Source organism: Anarhichas minor, unplaced genomic scaffold, assembly GCF_050575085.1.
Source record: "Anarhichas minor isolate MPS153535 unplaced genomic scaffold, ASM5057508v1 ptg000024l, whole genome shotgun sequence".
Lineage (NCBI taxonomy): Eukaryota > Metazoa > Chordata > Actinopteri > Perciformes > Anarhichadidae > Anarhichas > Anarhichas minor.
In genome coordinates, this window is record NW_027466470.1 from 10,736,046 (window position 1) to 10,750,414 (window position 14,369).

Genomic DNA, 14,369 nt, shown 5'->3' on the forward strand with positions numbered 1-14,369 from the left:
TGCAAATTAGAATTTGTGTCTGAATAAGTGCAGTGCTCACCTAGGAAGGTGTTGGAGATGTACTCTGAAACTTGGTTGCCTGAGCGACTCATCTCAGACAGGTGGCTTAGCTCCCGGTTCAGCATCCTCTTGAACTGGAGGCACAGAGATAGAAAAAAAAATACATCAGGTTAAATGATCTTTTCAAGGTTTCCGAGCAAAGGAATAAAGCACTTCCTGTTATTTTCCACTGTCCCATGAGAACATGGCCTCTGTTTCTTAATGCGCCATATAAGGTTAGTGTTTATGTCTTCTTGGTCCTGGCTTGAATTAGCCACAAAGACAATTGACTGCCGAGCATTTCAACAACAAAAAACACATTATATACAAATAATAATAATAATATACAGAATACATTGTCATCATTTTTATGTTTATGAGTGTTTCCAGGGAATCAAACACATCCAAGTGTGCAATCAAAACAGATATTTCACCAGCTACAGTGAAAACACCTGAATATACAGTATGTGCATGCACACCCACACACACACACACACACGTCCCATCTATGCCAACTCTCCTCTGAGACACACCTTGATGTATCCCCAGGACACAGAGAACAGGTAGTTGGCCTCAGGCATGGTGCTGAGCTGTGCTGAGCCCCTGGCGCTCCCCAGCAGAAGCCCTGTATGCTCCTCTCTGAGTGGACCCCCAAGGCTGAGCTCAGCCCTACAACCTGAAGCACAAAGCGCCACCAAATCCCCGCCTTCCAGCGGTCGACTGCGGTAAAAATGCCCCAGCTGAAGTGTCTAGAGAGGGGCTGTGGCGGACCCCCACATCTCTATCCAAATGCGCCTCCTCATAGCGTCGCCCACTGTCTTCCAGGACTGCAAGCCGTTGGCGAGAGTGATGGAATCCCCCTGGTTGCAATCAATATTTCCTTTGCTTTTCTTCGGTTCTCACTGCCTCTGTCCGTCTCTCTAAACCTCTTTATTCTCCTGCAACCATCCAAATGGCATCCAGTGACATACAGGGGGGGGGGAAATCCAGCCTTCCCAAGCCCGGATTTAGCAAGGCAGGGAGGAAGGGCAGGCTGGTAGACAGAGGGAGAAAGGAAACGAGGGACAGAGAAAGGCGGAGAGGAGGGGGGGCGAGCGCTAGCTGTAGAGTCTCCTGTGGCAGACTGATGGATTCTCTCTCTCTCTCTCTTTGCCTCCCACCCTCGCTAAACATTGAGCCATGCACAGCACTGCAGATAATCGGAGTTTGGAGAATCCCCCCACATCTTTCTCTCCGTCTCTAGCTTCCTCCCTCACTCCTGAGCTCTCTGCAAACCCCCTCCCACGGTCTCTTTCGGCCCTCCCCAACTCGGATTCCCTCCCTTCCCGATTGGCTCTCCTTGCTCAGTAATGCAGAACAGATCCGACGCATACTGCGCAATGTGAGGCTTCAAAGCGTTTATCACGTGGATGAGGGGACGCCGCGTATTCATTTACCAGATTGGGGTGAAGTCTTTATTTTTGCATATTGCATGAACTGCTGTACACGATCCAGTTCATATTCATTCCAGTACATTTTAAAGACCTGTTCTTGTTCTCAATGTCAGCTATTGTCTCCCCCAACTGAGGTGATGGGAGACAAACGGATGAGAGTTTTCAGACTGCCGCCCACCAGAGGACCACCAATTGCACGTCAACCTGAACGCCATGGCAACAGAGTCACGTGGCCCATGCCATCGTTCTCACGGTGGTCCCCCCCGTCCCCGTCCCCCTCTAAACTCATTGCATCACATCACACACAACTATGTACAACACACAATCTGTAGCAGAGATGCACTGGATTGACACAACTAGGCTAGACATTGTGAAAGCACACAATCAAGGACACAGCTTCTGTTACAGAAGGCAGATTCTGATGCAAAATAGCTTTTCTTGTTAACAAAGAGAAGCAGTAATGCAAAAGCACACCCTAATCTGTATAATGAATGCAATGGGATATGGTGCAATCAATCCTTCAGGGCTGTTTTATTTCGTACAATGGGGTCCTTTCCCTTCTGATCTCAACAGCTGTCTACTAGTCAAGCAGACTGCTAACATCTACTTGACTGTGAAACTAGAATACCACTTTCAACGTATGGGCTGCTTTTAAATCCCCCGACTGCCAGAGGCGGTCCATAAAAATCAAAGAGAGCTCATAAGGATAAAAAAATGTGAGCTTGGAATGCGAAAGACTTTATTCCATTCAAAGGGAGCTTGTAATTGATTCTTTAAGTGGAGCAGCATGGATTTGTGAAACAAATCAGCCACAGAGACACATTTCAGTCACCCGGGGTGATTAAGTTCAGATCAGACGCACAGCATGATGACTGGTCTATGAGTGTGTTCAGGACAGAAGATTACCCAATGCATGACGTTAACTCATACATCCTTTTACGTCAGCAAAGAGGGCTCACACGGAGCTTAGGCAACCTCGAGAAGTTTCGTTCACTCAAAAAACAACAACTTGTGGTTAGTTCTCAGAAGATGATGAGCGGATGCCTCATACACTTTGAATATTCATAGTAGGCGCACACTGGAGTCACTGTCTCGCAGTGTGGCAATGCTAACTAACTCATTTACATTAACACAAAATGTGTCGAAAGTGTTTTTAAAGCTAAATATGCCGCCACAACACTGTTTAGTCTTACTGGCCGGAATCCAAACAAGCCAAGAAATTCTCAATGCAATGAGTAAAATAAAGCAAACTAAACTCAACATTTAACCATGTTCTTCAAAGAAACGACCGCTGATCAAATGAATTAAAGAATACATGTATAACACACTCTCCATATGGCAGACCACACTCTCACAGAACAATGCAAGCGGCTCGAAAACTAACTCACCTTTTTCAAACTTGTAAGCATGCCAAAGTTTTGCATCTGATTTTCAGAACATAGTCCCATTGTCACTTAACACAAGCCAAAATAAATCCTGGTAACTTTCACGAAAAAAATAACTGTTGGTCTGAGACTCTGCCTGCTTCCTCCCTCGATTCTCTTTTCTGAAGTGGAGTCAGGCAGGAAACATATAGCGACTTGACTGACTGGCCTACACAGTCTAACAAAAGGTCGATAGCTCCTCCCTCCGACACAGGCCTGCATATGTGTCACCACCTACTTCCCTTTAACTTGAGAGTAATTTAGTCCATTTACTGGCAGACATCCCGCTTCCTAACAATGGCCTCAGGCACCAAACAACTAACATACCTGAGTTCATCACTGAAAAGTCACAGAAAACGTGTTTAGCACACAATCAGCCCTGCGGCAAGAAAGTCAAATGGACAAGTTTCCAAGCTCAGTTCTCACAGCACACTTTGAACTTGACTGAAGCAGAACAGAGACGGAGAGGACTGCGTATCGCAATACCTCTGCTGTGCAATCTGACAAAGTCCAGAGTGATCCAATGCTGCCTCTGTCCCATGCGTGGATGTTTACAGTGCCAACACACGGTAGATGACACCCAGCGAGTTTTCACAGTTCAGCAACATTAGAAAGAGACATTTCCTAGAAGGTGAAAGCCGGTTTCATATTTACCTTCCGAAGGCTTATTTTCCATGATATCAGCAGATTTCAGAGGTAAAGCCTTTCAATTACAAGTGGGCACCAAAATCACAACAGCAGCTTGTCTGATCTGCTCACCACCCTTTCAGTCAAACTGAATCACAACACTGTAATTTAATGTCCATTACCGCTACATCTGCTTCAATCATTTTGTCATTTTTTTCCCCCTCTGAAGACGGCGGTGCTTTAAAGTTGAAGTAACCACACGTGAGTTAAAGTTTCCTACTCGCTCGCGCTCTTGCTCGGGGGGGGGGGCTCGCTCGCACGCTAACCCGCAAAGCTCCTCTTAACTGGATTCAGATGGCAGTGTTTGTCCAAGGCCGTCACCAGCATCGGCGTTGGAAGTGTGGCGAGGCTAATGATAGTGAGGGTGCAGGGGAGCCGCTCCCACGCTCCGAGGTCACAGCGACCAGGCTGGCGGTCAGCAGGGTGTGTGGTCCCCCGTAGCCCCGGGAACACCTGTGCCCTTGGACACCCAATGTGGAGACACCCTGGGTTTGATCGTGGGCTCGATTGCATCCTGTGGTTTCCGAAAAGAAAACGGGCTCTTTGTCAAAACATCACGTCATTTAAATGCTGGAAAGCAGCAAAAGCCTGCAGATGCTGCATCAACGGTGCAATGATGAAATGATTTTGCAAGCGGACCAACAAAGGATTTCTTTCCCTCCCTGAACAATTGCACAACGATGTAGAACACCGCCTAATCTTAACTATACATCATAAACTATTGACCCCTCTCAAAACGTTGGTCAACAATGCTTAGCGTTGGTGCTGGGTCATACCGGGAGGACTCTGACTCAGGGTGAACAATGTGCCCGGCCTGCCTGACCGAGTGGATGTGCTAGTGTGCGTCTGCAGGGCCTTGTGCTCATTGTCTCGACAGTCCCAGTGACGCTTGGTTGTCCGTAAAGACTCAACCTGGCTGCACATGGCCAAAGCGAAGCTATTGTCGTCGGGGAGCAAAGGAGCAGAGGAGAGGGGGGGGGGGGGGGGGGGCACACGGGATATAAAGAGACAGGAAACTGGTGTCACGGTCACAGTCACCCGTTATGGTCCGACAACACCCCTCCCAATCCGCCCTCAGACCACAGTGTAGAATACAGACGGAAATGGACAACACCACCCTGGGTGTTTATAATCTGACGCCGCCATACAGTCTCCACTGGCTGCGCGGGGGTTGAGTAATTCTGTGCACTGTATAGTAAGTTGGTTGAGCTCTGCACAAAGGAAATACGCACATAAAACGATCACCAAAGGGAAGTAATAAGTTCCAAATAGCTGCTTTGTGTTGCCTTGAAACACCACAAAGTGTTTATTTAGATTCACTCAACCAGAAAGCTGATTTGTTTTTTATTTAAAGATTCAAAACAACATGTTGTCATGCCAATTGATGAGAATGGATGCGTTATCTTTTTAGCCACGCTAGCAGGGCTAATGCCTATATGTCTAGTGTTTTGCACAGATATTCATGGTGCCCAGAGGATGTTCCAACGACTTTGATCATTCCTACATCATCATCATCATCATCAGGTTCAAATTTCTGTTCTGTAGTAAAATATCTCAACAACTATATGGATTGCCATGAAATTTGCTACAGACATTCATGTCCCCCTGAGGACAAATGCAACAGCTTTAGTGATCCCGCAGCTCTCCATGGTAAATAATTGAATATCTGCGAGGCTAATGAAATTACACAATACACTAAGTTGGTGAAAACTTGTCCACAAGAGTCACATCCAAAGCATAACGCCTACTAATGTTCTGTTGGCATTTGTAGTTTCCCGACACGCTCGTTAAGTGAAATTATTATGGTACATTAATTGTTTTGACTCACCAAACTGCCAAAGTTCCTGCAGTTAATTGATATGCATTATATTGTTACATGCAATACTGTATGGCATTAGGTTTGCTCGGACACAGACCTTAGCACAGAACATCAGCCATTATTTCAACACTACTTCCTTGTACATACACACCATAGATGTGGCCCCCTTCATAGCTAGTGGGAGAATATTCATATCCCTAATTCTCTCTGTTAATCTCAAACTATAGTCTGGACAAACAGACGTCTGTCAGTTAAGCGTGACCTTTTATGATGACGTCACTTGAAAAATTGGACCAATGTCCCACGGAGCCGACATCCCCACATTTACATGAATGACAAATGCATCTGTGTGCAGTTGAATTCCCACTGCATGTGCAGCTGAAGCTCAGCCCGGTAGTACAACACACCCAACGTCTCACATAGTTTGAATAAGGTAAAGACATTGAAGCAGAACAGGGCTTTCCATGGAATACAGGGGATTATGCTATTTCAATGGGACGTCAGTAGTCGTGTATGCAAAACAAAATGTGGTTTATACATTTCTTTATTACAGGAGATCCATAAAATGATGCCAGCTCGTACACGACCACAGAAAGGCTGTGACTTTGCAAGTGCGTCAATGTGGCAGACGTTTACATTTTGCATACACAGCAGGAATTGACAACCACGATGCAACAAAGGCTAATTGAACAGCTGTGTACAAGTCAGTCAGGTCACCATAATAAGCTCAGTGTCGATAGCGTTTTACAGAATACATACTGTGATAACAACAATAATTCTGTAAAATTGAACAGTAGTTAGATCTGGGATTGAACCTTTGAAATAATCATCTTTCCGACACACAATATATAGTGTAGGTGTGCTGTGTGCCTGTGGTCTTTGTCACAGTGGATAGAGCAGGCAATGACACAGTTAAACAAATGTTAAGAGTTTAAGTTGCACTTAAGGATGTGATCATAAGAGCATATCAATGTCTATTTGTCAATTTGGAGATTAAACGCTTCCTATGCCAGTTGATTAAATTGTCTGACCTCTTGGAGTTTTGGAGGAGGACCTGACGTCGCTCTATACATGATGCATGATTCTGATCACCTAATTGTCTAAAATAACAGACGCATAACAAGCAGCTCAAATGAAAATCAACCACAATTCCTTGAACAAAAGTGTGATCCATTAGAGAGCATACGTGACTATTTAAAAGTCCCGTCATTGGACATGTGGATGTAAAAACTTTACAAATGCGCTGTTTGCACATATACATGGACTAATATGTGGGCTAAATTGTCCTACCTTGTTAGAGGCCATGTCGCTGACAGAGCGGTAGGTCTGGATGGTCTCCAACTGGTCCAGACACCAGTCCAGCTCCTCCATGGTCTCCATAGCCAGCTTCTGGTAGGACTCATCTGCCAACAGACACATGGACACGTATTCAGGCCCAAGAGGATCCATGTCCATTGCGGAGCCCCCCGACACCATGCGTGGAGGTCCGAGGGTCCCAGTGTGGCTTGATCTTACGGAGGACTGGCTCGCAGGACATCCGGGAGACGCAGAGGAAGAGGGGGAGGTGTGTACACACAGCTCCTTCATCTTATTACGCTCCTCCACCACCTCAGAGAGTTCGGACAAACTGAGGGCGAGAGTCACCGTTTGCAGACTCTCTCTCTGCAGTCTCCTTCTCTCCATAACCCCTCATTCCCTCGCTCTCGTGCGCTCCTCTAACCCCCTCCCACTCTGTCTGGTTCTCCCCGCCCACCCCCTCTCAGACTCTCTCATTTGCTCTCCCCCCCCCCTCTTAGTATCACTCTGACTCTGCTGAACAAGTGGTGAACATTTCTGATGCCTCCTGCTGTCTGTGACCCCCCCCTCCCACCATTCAAACACATAAAAATGATTTTTTAAAATATGTACATACAGGTACAAACCCACTGCCTGCAGAGGGGCTTTGGGTGAAGAGACCAATTTGGCTTTTTGATCTTTATGATGTTCTGGACCCAAACAAATGAATCTCTGCATCTAATACGCTAAAGCGATGGGGAGAAGAGGAAGAAGAGAAAGGGGACGGAGGGGAGTAAAAGAGAAAAACCCACATTAACTTATTGAATGCACTTTGTCACTGCTGCAAAAAAAAAAAGAAATATGCTCCAACTCCCTCCACTCCCGGTGACTTCCTTTCTGAAACATGCAGACCACTTCAAGGCTTCTCTCTGCTGAACTGCAGCGAGAGCAGCACACACACACACACACCACCATAGTCCACAAACTGCTTCTCTCCTCTCTGAACCTAAAAAAATACATTTCAAAACAGCAAACTCTGTGTTTACACAAGAAACACGAGAGGCAAACTTTGACTCCCTGAATTTGGGGGCGACCAGGCCGGGGTCTCGCTGTGTGCCAAAGAAACTAAAGCGCTTCCTCTTTGGCCCTGAACTCACGCAAAAACATGGAGCGGAATTACTGAACGGCGGAGGGACTGCTGAGGACAATCGTAGCCGTCATTCGAAGAAAGCGCTACGTCGTTAGCAGCTATGCCTCACATGTGGTCGGCCGCACACTTCAGAAGGAAAACGGGGAGTTTATGAGAAATGGACCGAGATGATAGAACACAAGGAAAAAAATTAAGAAGGATCATTCCCTGATATACCAGGAAGAATGTTGATTCTACAAAATTCTGTCCGGAGGGGAGTAAACGCTGAGCACATCTGGATCTCCCCACCTTCCTTTTTCTATGGAAAAGACTGATCTCTACTTCATAGGGCTTCACACATGGAAGAAATTTACCCCATATGCTTAGCACAACAGGACAGCCAGCGTGCTGCTCCCCAATTTACGTCAATATAGTGGATCAAAGCACTTCAAAGCACAGTGATGGCGTACAGACTCGGCACCGGCGGTGTTTCACAAAGAACTTCAATGAAATCTCAGACACAATATGTGCAGTTGAGGAAACCTCCCACGATAGAACGTCATCAACATGATGACAGCGACTCTTCTGAAAGTCAAAGGGGAGTTGAGTTTCAACCGTTTAAACTCAACTGCGGCTATTAGAAATCATGCCACCGGTTCCTCGGATTACAGGAGCACGACTGCTAGCACGAGCCTCATTCCTCGGGTCAGACCAATTTTCCTTTACTTGAGCTCCAGGTCGGAGAAATCAAAGAACCCCGGGCTATAATATACCGCTGGACGCCAAGCTTCGCGGTTCAAACTATTCACAGGAACCACTGGCATCCAAGCCGCGTAAAAGTCAGTGACACGGAGCAGAAAGCACAGCCTCAAAGCAGCTCATGCACAAGGTGGTGAGCTGTTGAAATGGGGTATACACCAACGTGCGGCCGTCTTGAGCCATAGGGGCAGGAGGTGTTGCCAAGAAGGTGCGACCACATCCTGCCCCCGTTTCCTCCAAAGAGAGCATATAGAGACATTAGAGATCTTAACAAGGAAGGCGTCAATCATCAAAGGCTTGGCTCGTCCACGCCGCATGTATGACCGGGACTCAGGTCATTTTGAAGCTGGCGGCTGATTCACACGCAAACTCCAGAATCTGATGGCAGTAAAAAATAAAAACTCAGATGTAGACTGAAGAAGAAAGATTTACTGCTTTTGCTGTCTGGCTTCATGCCACTCGCCCACAGCAAGAACACTGAAGCAGAACTTCACATGTTCAACTGTTGCGTTTTCCTAAAAACGACAACAGCTGGATGCTTGAAAACAAAGCTATGCGCACACACGCACGCACGCAGGAGGAGTAGATGGGACTGCTGATTCTATCATTGCCTCTGGTTGATGATGAATACAGTGCTAAATGTGCTGACAGACGTTTCACAATGTCACCAGTCAAAGGTGGCGTGACGCACTTTCAGTCTGAAAAACCTGCTCCCAGACAGAGTGCGCGGTACTTTTCCAGTCTGTTTTTTCAGTGGAAGTCTATTTTTTTCTTCTTCGATGAGTCCTAATGCTTCGGCCATATGCTGGAGGCTGCCGAGAGGACAACAGACCTCACTGTGCAGACAGACCCCGTCCGTCTCCCCTCTCTCCCCCCTTTTCCCTCCAACTCTCTCCCCTAAAAGGGCCACAAACCGGCCTCTGTGAGAGCCATCAACTGCACCAACGAGCAGGGCTGCGCTCAACACCCCCCCCACCTCCATTCCCGCCTGAAACACCTTCCGCCCGCTTCCACCTCACACTGCCCCTCTCTGTGCTCTCAACCTAGCCCCCCCCCCAAAAAAAAAAAAAAACCTGCTTCCTTTGCTGTCTGGCTGAAATGGGGTGTGCAGCGCTCAACGGCCTCATCTATTACACCAACGACCAATAAGATATAGATCCTAGAAAAACTAGTGATAACTAAACGAAAAAGTAATTTATTACAATTAAAAGTCCTGCATTCAAACATTGAAGTAGAAGTATCAAAATGAAATGCACGAACTGTGCAGAAAGGTGTTAGATCATTAGCTTTCTTTAATCAGTATTATTTGTATTGATGCACGAATATGCAAGGGACATTATAATGTTGTAGCTTGAATATGCTGTTGGGTAGTTCAATCCATAATACTATTATAGCAGTGTATATTGTTTCATGTTTCGTATGTAAATCTTAATCTGCAAAGTAACTAGTAACTGTCAAATACACGTAACAACATTATTTTTCCCTCTGAAATGAAGTAGAAACAAAAAGTTGAACACCCAAGGACTTCAAAACTGTTCGCACGTATGTACTTGCAACAGAAAGCATTTGTGTGTCAGCAGCATTACAGGTGTGACGTAACGTTGAGATTGCTCACGTAGTATTTGTGTTTTCATGGGGACTTTAACACTGTGACTAATATGGCTTCAGTCTTGTTTATTCTTCCATACATGAATGTTCCAAAACATTCATTTGACATGTTGGGAAATAATGAGGCTAGTGGCAGCAGAGGGTCAATGAAAAAGACTCGAGTCATCCCAGTTAAACTGTAAACCGCTTCGAGCCATCTGCATGTACGCAAACACACATTTCTCATCTTGACCGCACCACATCGTGAAAGAAAAAAAAACACTTTGAAACAGACTCAGTGCAGTTTGTGTTTGACTTCACACCTCGCATGAAGTGGAGACAGAGAGGTGAATCACCTTTGTATCATCCCCGATGTACGTCAGTTTACTCAGAAGTTGAGAGAAAGAAAAAAAAGAGTTTAACAAGCAGAGAAAGAGAGAGAGAGAAAAGCACCTCAATTTTATCAAATATTTGTCTATTCAGATAGCGACACAAAGGAGTTGTGTTACGTATACAGGTGAACAGTCAACTACGTACACACCTGGTGGAAAAATACTTGAATTTGATCCGTGACTTTCCTACTTGAATAAAACAAGCTTTGCTCTCGAGTCATGTAATTTGCATTGTGTATTAAAAAAATAATCACAGAATTAAAGCTTCCTTATTCAAACATGCTTCCCCACATAGTGTTATGTATAATTTAGAACAATAAACAAAATGTATGCAAGGTGTGTTGTTTAGAGAATATAAGTGACTACTGTGTGAGACATTTGATACACTAATAATAATAATAATAATAATAATAATATAAGGAGAGGTGTGTGATGTTTAAGGAACCTGTGGCGTGACCCGAAACCACACCATCACGCGTCGTCTTCTCTCACAAACAATCTCAACCATCTCTCCTGATTATGTCTCCTCATAGTTTACAACTGGGGCATAATCTCCTCACCTGTCAAAACAAAAGGCTTCAACAGCTAAACCAACAGACACACCGCTCATCAGGGCCTGTTTGACAGCTCCTTCACAATGCACCACGGAGCCGCGTTGGCACGGGCCGGCTTGAGGGATGGGCCGCAGCAAGGTTTTATGACGTCAATGACATAATTCAAATACTTAACCAGGCTGCACGCTTCCAGCCTTCCCGATCCTCTCCTCTCACTGCGAGCCTGGAAAACCCAACAAGGATCCCAGCTGCGGAGCAGAGTAACTTCTGCAGAGGGCAGTGGAGCGGACTGCCCGGACGGAAAAAAATGACAGGTCGAATTTGTTCTGGCTGTCAGTTGGTGGTCAACTGTTTGTTTAGGAGTGCATTTCATCATCAGTAATGCTATTTAAAACACGTCACAAACAATATGGGCCTCCACAAGAAATCATCCAAAACACTATGAGGTTTAACCACTTTCATCAGAACCAAACAACAACGACGCTACCAAATAGAAGATACTAAAATCTGTAATTCTAAACACTTTTCACAGTTTACCAGGCCATTAAAAACAGACACCACTGCTTTGCATTGACCTTACAATAGGCTTCTGCTGTATACTTCATGCTGCACCTGTGGGCATGATCACACAGACTTCCTTCCACACAAAATCTCCTGCCCGGATATAAAAGTGACTCCTTGTTATTTGGAATCAAAGCGCAAATTACAGGTGACTAACACTTCCTCTATATTCTGTCAAAATAACCTGTTTCAGATCAGTCTTAATAAATTCAGGACATGTTTACACTAAGAGACAAAAGATGGATGAGCAATGCGTGTTGACTGCCTCACGCCCTCGGCAGTGTACGCACAATGGGTGTTTAGTTTGAAGGCAGAGAATTTGCATGTTGGAATACAGTTGAATACTGAATTATTTTTGCACAGGTTAAACTGCAGTAACTGTCTTTCTTTCTGAACAGCTGGCATACATCCCACAAAGACATGTGACAAGACATCAACAAGGGTGACAAAATCTTCCTGGGCCCCGCTGCCCAGATGTGGACACGGTTTCTGACCAGCAGAGTGATACAAGCAAGCATGACGCAAGCATTGGCGCTTACCTGGACCTCTATAGGAGGATCATCCAAATGTTTTGATGAACAAGCTCTATTTAAATGCTTTTTTTAAGAACATGTTTTAATCAATGAACATTTGAATTGTGTACCTCAAAAACAGCTGTTTACTTTCCAGATGAATAATGAATCGCGACGTTAATATAAGTTAATAAATAACACTACGCTCAGCTGTTTCTCCAGACCAATCGAGTGCTGGAAACACATTATTATACCGAAGGATACTGTAATAAGATGCAAAATGATGTGTCCCAGCGACCTTAATTCATTCAATAGGATTGAAAACAACTCAACTCTGTAGGGTTACTAAATAAAACATAATTCACCAAAGGATGTGGATCGTATCACTGATCGGATCAAAAATCGGATCAGCACAAAAGAAAAAAGGAGCAAATATAACTTTTAGAGATCCCTGATCTTGTTTTTTTTGCCGCTAATACCAATTACAGATCATTGATGATCCGTATTGGCAGATACAGATCCCTTTGTTGTTTGATTATACAGCTGGTCTACAAGGCTCCAGCCTTTTTGGCCACCGTCACAAACATCGTTTCAACCACTCTGAAGTCAGTGCAAACCATCAAAAACTCTAAATGTCATCCTTTTACTTTGTTAAAGTAATTTATCGTGTTTTTTCATAAAAAGGCACACGATTCAAATGATTAGGAAAAAAAAGATTGTATTTTCATTGATTAAAACAAACCTGGTATTGACTTTCCATTCAAATCCTGGGAAGAAAACAAAGAGTTAATTTCCTCAAATGTTGAACTATTCCTTTAAATAATTATTTTTTCCATTCGAGAGGTATTTGAAAAATGTTAACCGTCTCTGGTCAAATTGTGTGACATATTTACAGTTTACACAAAACCACATTACTTCCTGTTTTTTCTCATATAGTGGGTCGATCTACAGCGGCCCACTTGGGCCAACAGGCCCCACTTTAAGCAGCACTGCCTGAAACATTCATTTCTGAAGGCATTGTGTTAACATTCATTTCTGAATGCCATTCAGAGGGAACACCCCCCCCCCCCCCCCCAACAACATGATGAGATTTCACATCCCCGTCTTGGTCTATGAATAACCATGGACCCTGGAGTCCCATCTAACGCTCGTGATGATACCCGTTACAGATTAATCACCGGTCCTTGACGGAGAAAGATGTCACGATCAAGCATTTTCCTCAAAACTACTATTTATCAGGCGTAATACAGAGCGGAGCCTATACTCTGAGTCAGACAGGGAAGAGGGAGCCCTTTGTAGTCAGCGGGGCTCACTGGACTGCATGTGAAGCGTAAACGGCAAACTCACATGATGAGAACTACAATCCCATCACATTACTGGAGTAAAATGGTTAACAGTGTAAACAGCCTGCAGTGACGCACACACACACACACACACACACGCACACTTCAGCTTCTTGTGCACTTTCACTCAGTGGCTGTGGTCACGTTCCGGCTCTTTTTGTTTATTTCATCCAATCCGACCTTTTTTTTTCTGCTTCAGTAATAACGCATCTGATTAAAAGGTTTCGAAACTGTGAAGTCTCTCTCTGACCTTTGCTGTGTTTTCTTTCTTTCGCATCTCACTCCCTTGCAACAATCTGGCATATCTCTTACTCTCCCTAGAGCAACATCTGTGTCTTACCTCACCATCTTCCTGCAGGATGGCACAAAACACTCTCTTACTTTTTATAGGAGGTAATCAATGTAATCATAGAGCCTTTAATCAGCCATCTACACTGAGCTCATGCCCAGAAAGACGCAGGTACTATACGTTTTCCACAACTGGGGATATTGCCTCACAAAACACAGACGCAAAACAGGAAGAATCTGTTCTCCTGAGACAGAAAGCAGCCTCCAAGGGAGGATATGAGGGCATCTTTCCTTGTGATATTGTTCATTGTTGTAGCCTCCTCCTGAACAATTACTATTATTTACTGTAGTGGCAAGTGTACTGACTGTTCGTATGCTCAGGAAAAGATGACGCCGGTGATATTCTGTGGTGAAACTAGAGTAGGATGCTACTTTAGAAACACCAGTGTACTGTGTGTAAGAGGTTTCAAAGCAATCTAAAAAGTTGGGTTAATCCTACTTGTTTTTCTCATTTCATCTTGGCCATGCCAATAACAAGATGGTTCCGCACGTCAGAGATTACTCTGC

The 14,369-nt window shown here is 44.7% G+C and overlaps 1 protein-coding gene across 6 annotated transcripts in view; it reads right to left on the bottom strand.

Moving 5' to 3' along the window:
• LOC142956330 (3',5'-cyclic-AMP phosphodiesterase 4B-like) overlaps positions 1-14,369 on the bottom strand; it is a 44,296-nt gene that overhangs the window by 6,117 nt on the left and 23,810 nt on the right. For 5 of the 6 annotated variants that reach the window (XM_076097863.1, XM_076097862.1, XM_076097861.1 and 2 more), the window contains 2 exons: positions 6,693-6,805; positions 41-134 (listed from right to left, as the gene is read on the bottom strand). In XM_076097863.1, the coding sequence (XP_075953978.1) occupies positions 41-134; positions 6,693-6,805 (207 nt within the window). Of the gene's footprint in view, positions 1-40; positions 135-2,860; positions 3,010-6,692; positions 6,806-14,369 lie in introns of those variants that run through there. The other variant, XM_076097867.1, reaches the window with a different exon arrangement.